At 50.1% G+C, this 14,056-nt stretch overlaps 1 protein-coding gene and 1 long non-coding RNA gene across 3 annotated transcripts; one reads left to right on the top strand and one right to left on the bottom strand.

Moving 5' to 3' along the window:
• Positions 1-358: 358 nt before the first annotated feature.
• Positions 359-12,366, bottom strand: PIPOX (pipecolic acid oxidase). Its single transcript, XM_005876873.2, has 9 exons — positions 12,160-12,366; positions 10,512-10,660; positions 3,676-3,889; positions 3,207-3,389; positions 2,568-2,720; positions 2,036-2,194; positions 1,286-1,361; positions 876-1,049; positions 359-691 (listed from the first exon to the last, which is right to left on the bottom strand). The coding sequence occupies exons 1-8, from the start codon at positions 12,271-12,273 to the stop codon at positions 919-921; spliced, it is 1,179 nt and encodes a 392-aa protein (XP_005876935.1). The 5' UTR covers positions 12,274-12,366; the 3' UTR covers positions 359-691; positions 876-918.
• LOC106727914 lies at positions 4,088-12,153 on the top strand. 2 transcript variants are annotated; one of them, XR_001364154.1, is made up of 3 exons: positions 4,088-6,733; positions 10,248-10,369; positions 11,425-12,153. It is a non-coding gene; the product is annotated as an uncharacterized LOC106727914 (long non-coding RNA). The 2 variants fall into 2 exon arrangements; XR_001364155.1 differs by having other exon boundaries at positions 4,088-6,271.
• Positions 12,367-14,056: the final 1,690 nt, after the last annotated feature.

The raw sequence follows: 14,056 nt of genomic DNA on the forward strand, positions 1-14,056 counted from the left end.
TGCTAATGCCGTTTCATTAAGTGGGAGCAATCCTAATGATAATAAAATGGCACATTTAACATTCAAACATTGAACAGGGTTTCTAAGCGAGTGTGTCTCTCTTTCTTTCTGGTATAACAGTTCCATCTTCATAAGGACCTGACAATACACCTTAATGGGAGGCTGGGGGACTGAGCATCTTTCCAGAACCAGAGAGAGGATGAGAACCAGACAAAGAATCCAGGGAAAAGGGGTGCAGTGCATCAAGGGGATAAGGACCCCCAAGGATTCCTGGGGTGATGGATTCTGTGCTGCTGAGTCTATATGAAATGGGGTCACACGGAAAATAAAGCCCACCACCGACTTTAAGGCAATGCCATTACTTATTTGTCGATTCAACACATTTTTTTTTCCACAAACATTCATGGTGCACCCACGATGAGCCAGGTTTTAACAGAGCTTGTGATGGAGGGTGGCTCTAGTTTTAAGGAGAGGGAACTTCAAGGGCAGTAGTCCTCTACAAATCATCTTGTTTACCCTCCGCTGGGCAGCCTTAGTCAAATCCATCTCCAATTCATCACATGTCCCAGCAAAGAGAATTTTAACAGCCACTTTGGTCTCCTGCCCCGGTCCTTGTGCCCCTCGTTGTACAAACAGACGTCCTCTCAAAGGTCCTGGCTACTCCGTGATGATAGAATATTTGATTGACCATCTAGAAGCAAAAAAGTAATGGGATTGAGGAGCTGGCCAGGGAAGAAGGTACATTCAACCGTCTGGTGTTTAGGGGGGACTCTAAAAGCAGAAGAGAATGACATCCCACGGCCACTCCCTCCCCCACCCCACCCCCACCCCCTCACCCCAGAAGCCTTCCCAGCAGAGGGCTTCACTCACAGCACCTGTGCTCAAAGGAAAGGCTGCTGGACATCTTGGATGTCTGGGTCAAAGGTGAGCTTTGCCCAGGCCAGGGAAGCGGCTGATTCGAAAAGGTGTCAAGTCATAGGATGGTGTCAAGTTCATGCTTAATTCATACAGGATCTTGCCCACAACAGGGGACAGCTTGAATCCATGCCCTAGAGGAAGAAGAGCAGCTTGTCAGGCATCCTCAGAGACAGGGGCTGGAGGCCCCGACACCGTCCCGCGATAGAGCCTCCCACTAGGAGCACCCGTTCCTCTGACTTCCCTGCCCAGCCCCTTACACACTCAGTGTCCAGGCGCTGGCCCCCAATGGCCAGCTAACACCATTTTGCCTGGCACCGAGCTCTGGCACTCGGCTTTAAGGCCCCCATCTCCCCCTCCTCAGACTCACCCGAGAATCCAGCACCAATGATGATGTTGTCATACTTCGGGTGTCGATCAAGAATGAAGTGTTTGTCAGGGGTGTCCTAGAAAGAAACAGTCACACCTGTGTCCTTGGAGGACGGAGGGAGGAAGAACTAACTGCAGGCTCAGGAGGGAGAGGGTTAGGCTGGCTTCCTTTCCAGAAAGAATGGGAATGCGGCACAGGAACGCTCTCTGCACGCCAGTGCCCCCTTTGGGTATGTCAGCCTTTCTCATTTGTCCATCTGCCTCTCTCCTCCACAGAGCCATGAACACAGTAGGTGCTCAGTTAATGCGCGCAAACGAACTTAGCCAAGATGCCTCGGGCCCTGGTGACATCTGTCTCTTCTCTTTGTCCCCAAGGCCCGCTCAACTAGAACATCTTGCCAAAAAATCTTTTAGAGCCCTTCTGGGAAACATAGTGAAGGACTGCCAGGCGTAAGTCTAGTTTCCTAATGAAAAGGCATATGAATAACCTCTAATGGGCCCTCTCTGGTGGAGGTGAACCGAACCACAGAAATTAACTCATTTGTTTCAAGTCACATCCAATGTCAGGAGTCGAGGAGAGTCAAGCCTGAGCGGCACCAGGCCAATCTGTCTCCTTCCCCTGCTGCCGCCCGCCCCCTTACCGTGTACATGCAATGCTCCACGATGTCAGGAGTCGAGGAGAGTCAAGCCTGAGCGGCGCCAGGCCAATCTGTCTCCTTCCCCTGCTCTCCGGGGCCGCCCGCCCCCTTACCGTGTACATGCAATGCTCCACCACCGCAGGCTCGGGCTCTAGGTCAGGTAAGTGGTCTCTGACAAAGCGGCTCAGGATCTGCACGTCCTGGATGTCTGAGAATGCTGCGGGGCAGTCCCGCTCCTCGGGATCCGCGTTGTTGCCGTGGTGATAGCAGACCTGGCTCCCAACCAGAGCAGGGTGAGTGAGCTGCGAGGGCCGGCATTCCCGCACACCCACCCAGCCCAGGGGACAGGCTTGTACACACAGTGCCCCCATCCATCATCCCAGCCTTCCCCAGTTCCTGACAAATGCTGCTCGCTGCCACGCTAGGTTGCCTAGTTGTTCATTCCCCACCAACCCTCTGTTTGCAAAGGAAGGGCTCCCCTTGTGGGGCGCCGGGACAGCTGGGTGTCTTGCAATGCAAGTCGTGAATAGCGAGTAGATGCCCGCTGCCGCCCACTGGGATCTGAGGGAGTCCGCTGGGAACGGAAGAGCAGTGGCCCCGATTCTGTGTGCACCCCTCCTGGCCTTCTCTCTGCCTTTCACTCACCTTCATCAGCCCTGGGTACTCTCCAGAGGGCAGCCCATAGATGTGGTGGGGAGCCAGGCTGAGGTCCAGGCCCAGGAAGCATGGAAAGGCCTGGGACACACCATAGCTTCCGGGAACCTTCTCTCGCCAGTAACACACGTTGATCCGCAGGGTCTAGAAGCAGGGAGAGGAAGTGGGAGGTGAAAGGGGAAAGCCTTGGAACTCTAAAGACAACGCTGGGGTCTTATAGCCCTGCAATACAGCCCGGATGCCCCACTTCACTCATCTATCCCCTTTTCATCCAGTTCTCATGTCATTTGCGTGTTCCATTATATCATGATGCACAAAAATCTCTGAATCTCTCTCTTCTCCCACTCTTAGTCTTCTCCTATAACTAAGAGCCTTCCTGCTTCTTCTCCAGGGGTTAACAATGCCTTCTATTTATTGAGTACTTACAAGTGGCCAGACCATCTCCGAAGGGCTTTATGTATATCTTTTCATTTAATTCTCCAGCAGCCCTACCCCCCATTTTACAGGTTATACAACTGGAGGCTCAGTGAGGGAAACGAATTTGCCCAAAGTTGTCCACCAGTAAGTGGCCATCTGGCTCCAAGGTTTCTTCTCTTAAGCACCAACTCTCGGGCTTCCAGCGTCCCTTACCTGGAGAGGCAGCTCAAGTCCCAGGGGACGGAGGAGCCTGTTGGTCCAAGGACCTGCTGTGATGACCAAGCTGTTGGCTTGGTAACTCTTACAGGTGGTTCTCACTATGATCGGTAGCCCTGGTTTTATCTCCATCACCTTCTCTCCATCACACACTTTGCCTCCTAGCTGTCGAATTGCTTCCTGAGAGGACAGGACCAGAGAAGGGCAAATGGTTATATATGCAGTTCACCCTGGTGGACAAAGAGTCCTTTGCTTAGGGCAGAAAGGAGTGCAGATTCTAGACCTCCTCTCCCACATTGGCAAGACCTGGCAGGGTATATACAACTGCCCCGCCCAAAGGTCAAGACTAAAGCCCGCATGGCGAAGGCTCTCATCCAGTGGGGGAAGGCAGGTTGGGGCATGACTGATTGGGACCCAGGATGCCCAGATCAGGAGCTGCGTTGCCCCTAAAACTGCACAGTCTCACCTGAAGGACTCTGAGGGCCTTGGCTGCATAGAGAATTCCTCCAGACTCTTCCAAGAGTCCCACTTCTCCCTTGGCCAACCGAATGTTGGGGAAATGTTGCTTCAGTTCTTCAGGTGAAAGGCACTGGTGTTTCACCCCCAACCTAGACAAAGTAGCCTGGGTTGCCTTTAATTCTTGATTCTCCTTTACTCCCAGCAGTAGTAGTCCAGTCTGCCTGTAGAGAGAGAGAGAGAGAGAGAGAGAGAGAGAGACCTGGGTGAAGGTTTGCGTCAGGGCCCTGGGCCATTCTCTCTCATTCTTCAACAAGGGTCCCAGGGCCAGGCATCAAGGAGAGTCCCAGCCTCCCATTAAAAAACAAACAAACACAAACAAGTGAAGTTATCTCAACTCTGTTGCAAGAACGAGTCCCAGCCTCCCATTAAAAAAAAAAAAAAAACCACAAACAAGTGAAGTTATCTCAACTCTGTTGCAAGAATCACAGTGTTACTGAGCTGGTTTCCAGGCCATTCCCAAGTCTGCCCTTGTCTCTCACTACTATCGGTTTGCTTGTTTCTCCCTCATCCCTCTCAGGATATTCATTCTGACTTTGAGGGCAAAGATCCTAAGTCCTCTTTTATTTCCACACCTAGAAAGTGGTAGGTGTTCAATGAGTTTGATGTGATCTCTTCCCTTCCTCCCATCCCCTGACCCTATCTATTCACTGTTTTTCATCTTTACCCTTTACCCTCCTCCCCCACCCCTGCTCTTTCTTTTCTCTGTCCCTTTTCTTGTCAGGTAATGTTTTGTCCCTTCCTTTGTCTGTCTGTCTCTCTGTTCCTTCTTTGAGGTTGCGCATTTTGTGGAAAGGGTCCTAAACTGGGAGGTCTGGCTCTGGGGCCAGTCCCAGCATCCCCTGTGACCTTGCTCTGGTTTCTGCAGGCCCCAGATTCCTCCTCTGTGACAATGTCTATTGGACTATTGGTGGTTCCACATCAGTGTGCACCATCGCCAACCCAGGGGCATGTGGAAATGTCATGGGCCTTTTTTTTTTTTTTTTTTTTAGTTGTCACAATGCCTGGGGGTTGCCATTCACGTTTAGTGGACAAGGACCAGGGATGCTAAACCTGCGATGCTCAGGAAGATCCCACCCAAATGCCAATGGCACCTTCATGCAGAAATGCCAGTCGATGGCCTCTTAAGGCCCCAGCAATTAATTTAGTGATTCTACAATGTTGTTTCTCTTTATACTTCCCTCTGTGCTTCCTACTCACTAAGGGAGTAAAAGCGGTTTCTTTGTAATGCTTCTGTCTCTCGTCACAAGAAACCAGAGATCCCTTTTTTTTTTTTCTGGAAACTGATCTAAACAATAGAAAGGTCACTTTGGCCCTTGGAACCATTCCTGTCATCGCTCTCAGTTTCAGCAGCCGTAGTGGCCGGCATCAGCCCGGTACATCCTCCGGGTACCGCATATAAAGCTCGTAATAGCCTATAATGGAGTCTCATGGATATTACATGCTTCCAAATCCCACATTATCTGGTTGGGGGGATTAAAGAGAAGATTGGGAGGGGTTAGGAACACAGCGGGCCCCGGGGCTGGTGTCAGTACACAGAGCCACGCAGCGTGCCCAATTCATTTGCCATGGCCCCCGCCTACCCAGCGTTCACCACTGGTGAGAAAGCAGTAAGTACCTCTGCCTCTTCAAAGCTCAGCAGAGGAAGGATGCTAGAGAAATCCCCGCTAGCAGCAGACGGCCTTTTTCCTGTGGCCCCAAAAAAGAACCTCAGATAGGTGCTCAGCTAATGGAAACTTGCCTAGTAAACATCATGGTCAACAGGATAATTAAGAAGTCACCCAAGTGTATGTTCTTGAACCCTTTTTACCCGATGGGGTTGTAGCTGGGTAGAATTCTGGGAAAGACTTTGGCTTAACCCCTCCCTATAGCAGTCAGATTGCTGGCCTGGAAGTAGAACACATATCCTAACCCTGCCTGCAATGTATCAGCCTTGGTCTCTCATATGCTCTCAGATTTAGTTCCTTTCCCTTCTCCCTCCTCCCTGCCTCCCTCCCTTCCTCCTTTTCTTTCTTCCTTCCCTCCTTCTCCCCTTCCTTCCTTGAAATAAGAACCCCTCTCACAGGAATGTACAGTACAGGGGAAATGAACGCAGGCCAAGACAACGGGCAGATCTGCTGAATTATGAAATGCTGAGTGACGTTCTCATTCCCAAGCCGTCCTGTGGCGGGTGAAGCGGGGGCGCCCCATCCTGAGGAGTAATCAGCGAGCCGGTTCTGCCGGCGAATGTAATTGTGCCGATCGTAATCATTTTGCTCCCGCTCTCTGCCCCTGTGGCATTTATTTCTTAGCCCAGATATTGATCTAACAGTGGGAACTTTTCCATCTGAATCGGTGATGCTGGACCCTCCCCTCGTCCGAAGATGCGTTTGGGAAATTCTCATTTTCCGTGGATCACGGCTGAGCTATTTGGCCTGAGGGAAACTGGTGCCCTGCCGGAGAAGCGCCTCGGATTGGAGAGAGATTTTTTTGACCATTATGAGCAAATCGGAAATAAATGTAAAACACTGCCTGGAAATGCAAAGGCCTGTCATTATGGGAGATAGGTGAGAGGCTCCTGTGGGAAATGCTTAGAGAATTGGAAGTCAGTCAATCAAAACAGGGATGGGAGAGTGGACCTCTACCCCCGGTATGAAGATAGATGACTTCCATGGCAGATTGAAAATCATTTAAGTGCTTATTTTTTTTAATGGCTTTTCTAGATCCCAATAAACAGACTGCTCATTCTGCATCAATTTCTCGCCCCCGTGCCCTGGGCCTCCCTCTCCTCTTTTTGGCTCTGACCTAGGCTACAAAATTTGGGGAGGCGTCACAGGAAAAAGAAATGCCCAGAAAATGACTGGTCAGGGCTGGCCTAGCAAGAAGGCACCCCGAGTGAGGCTGGGGGTTCAGGAAACCCTGGAAAGAGTGCAGCTCCCAACTCTTCGAATGTCCTCAGCCGAGTGCAAAGCATTTGGTATGAATCGCGCCTTCCTCCCAACCCCAGCTGGATCCGGCACGAGGAAGAGGTAATCAAAGATTCCTCCCAAGGCTCACGTCAACTCGACGGCCCCACTAAAGCCACGGAGTTGGTGATTAGGGATTTCTCCCAGTTACTATAGCAGGACGGGAGGCAAGATGGAGTGGGGAGGAATTGGGGGGGAAGGGCAGACATCTCGCCCCACATCTGCCAAGTCCTAGCCCCGTCTCCAGCTTCCCCCTCTCTGGGTTAAAAGTACCAGGCAAGCCAGCTCTCAGAGTCACCTTGGGGAAGGGATTCAAGTAAGGACTGGGTGGTGGCTGCTGTCTTTGTTGGTGCTGGAGGAGCTCCTGGCGTTTCATCTTCGGCTCAGTGGGCCGAGGTGGAATCGGTTAACAAAGACCGCTCCAGGGAGGGGATGTGGCTGACAAGCCAGACACTTCGCAGACACAGGAAGCAGCAGCTGCGGAGGGGGCCACCAGGTTCTGCCAGCAGCTGTACTGCCTACGGCTGTGATCTTGTCTGATATTGTCAGCTAAGCAGGGGCAGCCGGGGTCAGGAGCTAGATGGTAGGCCTCAAAGGGAAAAGGCGGGGCGGGGAAGAGAGGGGCCACAGAGCTGGGATTTGCTGTTGCTATCAACGTCCTGGCTGTACACATCACAACGATTCAGACCTTGTGATCTGACACGTGTCACAGTCTGTTTCCAGAATACATGCAAATATCCCGAGCTCACCCATGTTTAGTATGCCACTGTCACAGGAAGCGACAGAACAGAAGAAAAAGAATTGAGCAACCGCCTCACCTACCAACTCCTGAAGGTGTTATTTTTTTTTAAATCATCATCAAATAGCATTAAGTAAATGCATCCGTATCTATCAGTTAGATTATGATATTGTGCTAGTTCTTCCAGAAGGACCTGTTACTATATGATCCACCACGAAGATGATGGATCATTTAGAAAATCTGAATTAAGAACAACAGCTAAAGGAATTGGAATGGGAAGTATCTGTTCTGTGTCCCCTACTAAGTTAAAGAACCAAGCAAATTAGTGTGCCTGAGTAAATTAGGTTAGCCATAGAAAGGACTTGTCAATAATAATAATACAGAACACCTAACACTCCAAAGGACTTTTAAGGTTTTCAAAGCACATTCACTTTACTCTTCCTTTTTCATAATTGAGGCTGTGAGACATCAGAATGGTCTTTTAAGGAGGGCTATGTATGTGTCTGTCTTTAAATGTACCATACATTAGCAGTCTTCTGATCTGGGATGATTTAGCAATAAACTTGTTTGGAGACAGGAGGTAGACAAAGTAACCAATTTGTGGTATTTTCTAAACCAGGGGGCCAGCAAACTATGACCCAGGGGCCAAGTAAGGCCTGACACCTGTTCTTGTCACAAGCCAAGATGGTTTTTGTATTTTTCAATAGTTGATAAAAGCAAAATTTCATGACATGAAAATTATACGAAATTGTTGTGTCCATAAGTAAAGTTTTATTGGGACACAGCCATGCTCATTTGTTGCAACTATATTCTCTGTGGCTGCTTTCACACTGCAGTGGTAGAGTTGAGTAATGGGCAAAATTCAATAGTTGCAACAGAGACCATATGGCCTGCAAGACCTAAAATACTGTTTGGCCATATACAGAAAAAGTTTTCCAAACCCTGCTCTAGACTATAAGAATTCTGTGATTTGCACTAATGGGTTAAGGCCCCGACTACTCAGTAGCAACCCTCTAATGAGATTTAATGAGAATTAAATGAGTTAAAAAATATCAGGTAGTTTTAGAACAATTTGACTTTCTTACTATAAGCACTAAATATGTGATGATGATGATGATGATGCTTTGTCTAAGCCCTTTTCATACTTATCCTCACAACAGCCCCTGAAATAGATATTATTACTCCTACTTTGCAGATGAGAAAACTGAGTCTCAAAGACATTAAACAATTTGCTCCAAACCACACAGCTAAAATGTGTCAGAGCTGATATCCAAAGTCCTGTCCTCCTGCCAAAGAAGAAGATTATGAAAATATGAGCATCTGCTACCCAAGGGTGCCTTTCCCTCTCTCCCTTTCCAGCAGCCTTTCCCCTTGATGTTCTTGGTTGCTTCATCCCATCTGTCTCTCCTGCCCTACTTCCTCCCTGGCTCAGTTGAGATAGGATGTGGCTAACCCAGAACAGGTGGGAGGAACTGCCATTTATTGAAAAGTGCTAGGCACTGTGCCAAGTATTTCACAAGTCTCGTTTAATCCTCACAAAACCCTGTGAGAAAACACGAGACACAGAGAGGTACAGAAACTTTCCCAAGGTCACATAGCCGGTAAGAGGTAGAGCACAAAGGCAAATTCAAGCCTTCTGACTCCAGACACTCTTCTTCTTTTTAAAAATATATTTTTCTTGATTTCAGAGAGGAAGGGAGAGGCAGAGAGAGAGAGAAACATCAATGATGAGAAAGAATCATTGATTGGCTGCCTCCTGCACGCCTCCTACTGGGGATCGAGCCCGCAACCTGGGCATGTGCCCTTGACTGAAATCGAACCCAGGACCCTTCAGTCTGCAGGCTGAACACTCTTCTTCTTTTAAAAAATATATTTTTATTGATTTCAGAGAGGAAGGGAGAGGCAGAGAGAGAGAGAAACATCAATGATGAGAAAGAATCATTGATTGGCTGCCTCCTGCACGCCTCCTACTGGGGATCGAGCCCGCAACCTGGGCATGTGCCCTTGACTGAAATCGAACCCAGGACCCTTCAGTCTGCAGGCTGACGTTCTATCCACTGAGCCAAACCGGCTAGGGCCAGACACTCTTCTAACGTCTCTTTTAGTCGCCTCCTTGTCTACTAGGAAGAACTTTGCCCTCCAAGGCTCAGCATTTCTTTTAGCACAAGAGACTCAGCAGTATTTGCAGATGGCTGACAGACAGGGGTCCCTTTGCCAGGCCGCCCCTCAGCGGGACATGCTCCTTTATTTGGGTGCTGGGTGCATTAGCTGCCTCTGGAATAAATCTGTAATTAGCTGCCCTCGCTGTATTTGCATAATGGATTTCACTTTGTTCTTAAGTTAATGGTGTTTTTGCAACAGAACAGTAACCTCTTGGTTCCTGTCCATTAAAATAACTGCCACCCTGTAGGGTAGAGCTAGAGTTTTGTAGGAAGTTCAGTTAAGAGCCATAGAGATCAACAATAAAAATAAAAAAGAAGGAAAAAAAAGAGCCACAGAGAAGATGGGAGCGGAGGTGGTTGGGTGGTTAAAGTTCTCTGTGTATCACAGGCTTTCTTCCCCATGAGCGTGTGAAAGGTCAGTTAGGAGGGGGCCTTGAGGGTTGTCATGGGGGCAACAAGGAAAGAGCTGCAGGCTCACTCCCTGGCAAGCAATGGGGTCTGAGGAGCATCCCTACTTTGTTCTATGGGAGGAGGCGTTCAGAGAGAATAAAATGGATTTATAGGGGTCACTCTGGGAGTTGGGAGCTGCACCCAGCATGAAAAGTTATGATACTAGTAGGAAGATAAAGAATCAAGACAGCAGCCTCCTGTTCTATAACCATCCCTGCCCTAAAAGAATCTCAGATGGCTTCATGGAGATACAGACACAACTTCGGCTAGCCTTGGACACATGGTCTGAACCAGCCCTGAAACTCAGACCCCAGCAGGAGCCATCTGGACCTGTGGGTGATCATGACGGTGAGCAGAATGCTTCCATGTGACTGGCACTCCCCTAGGCCCTGTGTCCCTCCATGGCATTTCAAGTGTGCACGGCACTGCTCCCTCACATCCTAGAAGCACCTCCAGGTGCCAGGCCCCATGATTCAAGGAATTCTTCAACCTGTATAATTGGGTTCCAGCTTCGTGCTCCAGCTGGGCCCATATCTGGTAGCACTCATCCATCATCTGGGTGTAAAACTCTTCAGGGTACGCCCTTCGGATTATCCGGCTCTGCCCGTGGGAGCTTCCTCGGGAGTGTGGTAGAAAGAACTGGAAGTGGAAAACAAGAGAGACAACTGAAGCTGTTACCCCTTGCACTTCCCCACCACCCCTCCCCACGCCCACCTCCCACCCCCCTTTAAGAGCCAGCTCATCAAGTCAACCAGGAGCTGTCAATCTGGAGCACTTATTCTTCAAATATTTCCATACATTCTCCCTTTGTGACCACGTTCCTGATCTGGCTGTCAGAACAGAAGTTCTTCAGCTTCCTTTTTTGCTAACATCATTCACATCCCCGAAGCCCCTTTGTTAGTGTGTCTTCAGTCAACCTGCTGCTACCCCATCCTACTAAGAGGCACAGAGAAGCAGAATTAGAAAGGGCCTTTGAGATCATTCTAGTCTAGCCCCTCATTTCATGGACAAGGAAACGGATGCTGACTATTTCCCTGTGGCTTCGGATCACTCAGGACAAGGAAACCACTTGGGATTTAGCAAAAAATGGAGAGTTGCCTGCAAGGTTGAACCAAGAATCCCTCGGGCTTTGAGAAAAAATGACAGAGAAATAAAAAAAGGTTTCCAGCCCTAGCCAGTTTGGCTCAATGGATAGAGCATTGCCCTGCGGACTGAAGGGGCCCGGGTTCGATTCCAATCAAGGGCACATGCCTAGGTTGCAGGCCCAGTCCCCAGTAGGGGGTGTGCAGGAGGCAACTGATCGACGATTCTCTCTCATTATTGATGTTTCTATCTCTCTCTCTCCCTTCCTCTCTGAAATCTATTCCTCTCTCCTTCCTCTCTGAAATTTCCAACCAATCCAGCTTATTACCCAGAAGAATCAACCAAACCAGGCAGAAGGGGAGGGGAGAAATCTTTGGCAGGTGAGCTGGGTGGACATGTCCTGGGAAGAACCCTGTAGACAGGCAGGCCCACCCACATGTGCATGGTCACGGTAGACAGCGCTGCTTGGGGTCACCTTTTCTATAAGGAAAACTAAGACCAAAGCCTTATTTCCTGTGCATCGGACAGGCGGCTGCTATTATCTGGAGGCGGCAGAAGAAACAGAAGCCTCCGCTGGGTGCCAGGGTGAGAGGCCAGGAATGTGCAGGGAAGAATCCTACCTCTGAGGCTGACAAATCAGCCTTGCCTCGAGACAAAATTAGCTTTACTTAAGGTTACCCAAAGCAGAACTGATTCTTTTTCTGGGCCAGATCAACCATTTCGGCTCGGAAGAGAATGGATAGCAAGAAGGAAGAGAACAGGGCCTGGGACACTTCTTGATCAAGGGCAGGAACTGGGCAGGCGGAGGGTGGGGGGCGGGGTAAAAGGAGAAAATACACCTAGAAACCGGACATGGGTCTTGGGGGGGAGCGGGGGATGGACTTTCTTTGCATTGTGATGATGCACACACCAGGCAGCTAAGCTACAGATTGCACAGAATTTGTGATGATCAGGCCCTTTGGCCTGGCCCCACAGCCTGCTAGCTCTGGGAACCTCTCTCTAGGGGAGAGACAGGGACAGTCCCTAAGGTCAGGAGCACAGAGGGGACACAGTACCTGCTCCAGCAGGAGAACGCGCTTCCCGTGTTTGGCCAGGTGGTATGCAGTGAAGCAGCCCTGGATGCCCGCCCCGATCACAATGGCATCGCAGAGGTCATTCTGAGCAGCCATGATGCCCACTTAGCCCCACAGCCACAGAGCCCACACACAAAGGAGAGGGCAAGCAAAGCGGGGGCCCTGGGCTGAAGGAGGAGGAGGAGTAGGGCAAAGTCCAGCCTGGCCAGCATTCCCACAATCCCCTGGGGCGGTGTCCTTCTCCCCTCCCCCAAAGCCTGGCACAGGGCTTGGCCTGGCCTCCCCTGCAGAGCAGAGCTGGGTAGTCTGGTTTGTGAGGGTTAACCCAGCTCAGCTGCCAGCCTCACCCTTTCATCTCTCTAGCTTTCTATTCTTGGCTCAATTATTGTCATGCAAATGGGCTCCTTCCTTTGCCACCTTCCTGTCTCATTATGATCTTTGTCTCTGGGACCTCGGCCCTGGAATTTCAATGCCTCCTAGACCAAGCTGGGCACCAGGAATGCTGCCTCCCCCTGCTGGCTTTCCTCTCTTCAGCCCGGTTTCCTTTGAAGATTCTAGAGGGCCGAACTAAGAACTTGGCACTATGCCCAGGATAAGGTCCACCTCCCTGGGGGTGGTGAGGTCAGGGGGTAGGTGCTGGGGCCAATTGAGAGGGCAGCCTTGTGATTATAAAATTACTCTCAGCGTGTTTTACTTTCATTTTGTCTAAAAGGAGAAGAAGAAATGATCCTGAACAAATGGAAAGGACAGAGTGAGAGGAGCAGCCTTCTCCTGAGCCACAGCCAGGGGGCCAGGCACCAGCCCAGGGCATGGAGGGGCCCATGCGGCGCTCCCCCTGGGCTAGGCAGTGTGCTAAATAAGTTCTTCCACATGCATTTGGGACGGAGCCAGGATGGGTAGGGCCTAATTCTCATATGATTTGGCGGTCCTCTTTAAGAAAAGGAAAAGGAAAATGATGAATACAAAATTAGGTGCTAGGACTTGGAAGAAACCATGCAATTAAGGAGCCCCGTGGTTGACGTTTCATCAGCTTCACGGTAAAACTGCCTCGGCATGCCTTGTCCTGCTTAATCCTTACAGCCCTAGGCGCAAGTATTTTTATCCCCACTTTTGGCAGGTTAAAGATGACCCCAAATTCTCTGTCACTCCTCCTATCACAGGCTCTGTGATTGCTTGACCAATAGAATATGGCAGAAGTGACAATGGGACTCTTTCTGGCCCAGGCCTTCAGAGACTGGGAGCTCCCTCTTGTCTGGGAGCGCTCACTGCTGGCGTCCTGAGCTCCCATGTTAGAAGTGCAGCCGCCCTGTGGGAGGGGCCACGTGGCGAGGCCCTGAGACCACATGGAGGGCCAGACGTGAGAGTGAAGCCATCTTGGACCCCAGCCCAACCCAGCCCAGCCACCACCTAAATACCACTGAGTGACCCAATGTATGCCACATGGAGCAAAAGAATCACCCAACCAAGCCACATCTGAATTCCTGACCTGCAAAATCATAAGATGGGATAAATACAATCGTTGTTTTTAGCCATTACATTTTGGGGTGATTGGTTATGCAGCCATGCCAAAATACCCCTTTACAGCCAAAGACATCCAGGCTTACAGAGGTTGTAACTCACCCAATGCCACACACCTGCTAAACCCAGGCACTGAGGTGTGAACCCAGGTGTGCCTGCTCCAGAACCTTAACCACAGTGCTATACTGGGGAATAGTCAGAACTTGTCATGATGATTCTAATTGGAACATTTTGCTGTTTCTCTCATGGCCATACTGTCAGTGGGAGAAAAAATGGACCGGGATATCCATGTGAACTCAGGGAGCTGCCCAGCCTCAGTTCAGTGGCCGCCCCCAGCAAAGAATGCCCCTGAGTGACCTTG

Source organism: Myotis brandtii, unplaced genomic scaffold (assembly GCF_000412655.1).
Source record: "Myotis brandtii unplaced genomic scaffold, ASM41265v1 scaffold50, whole genome shotgun sequence".
NCBI lineage: Eukaryota > Metazoa > Chordata > Mammalia > Chiroptera > Vespertilionidae > Myotis > Myotis brandtii.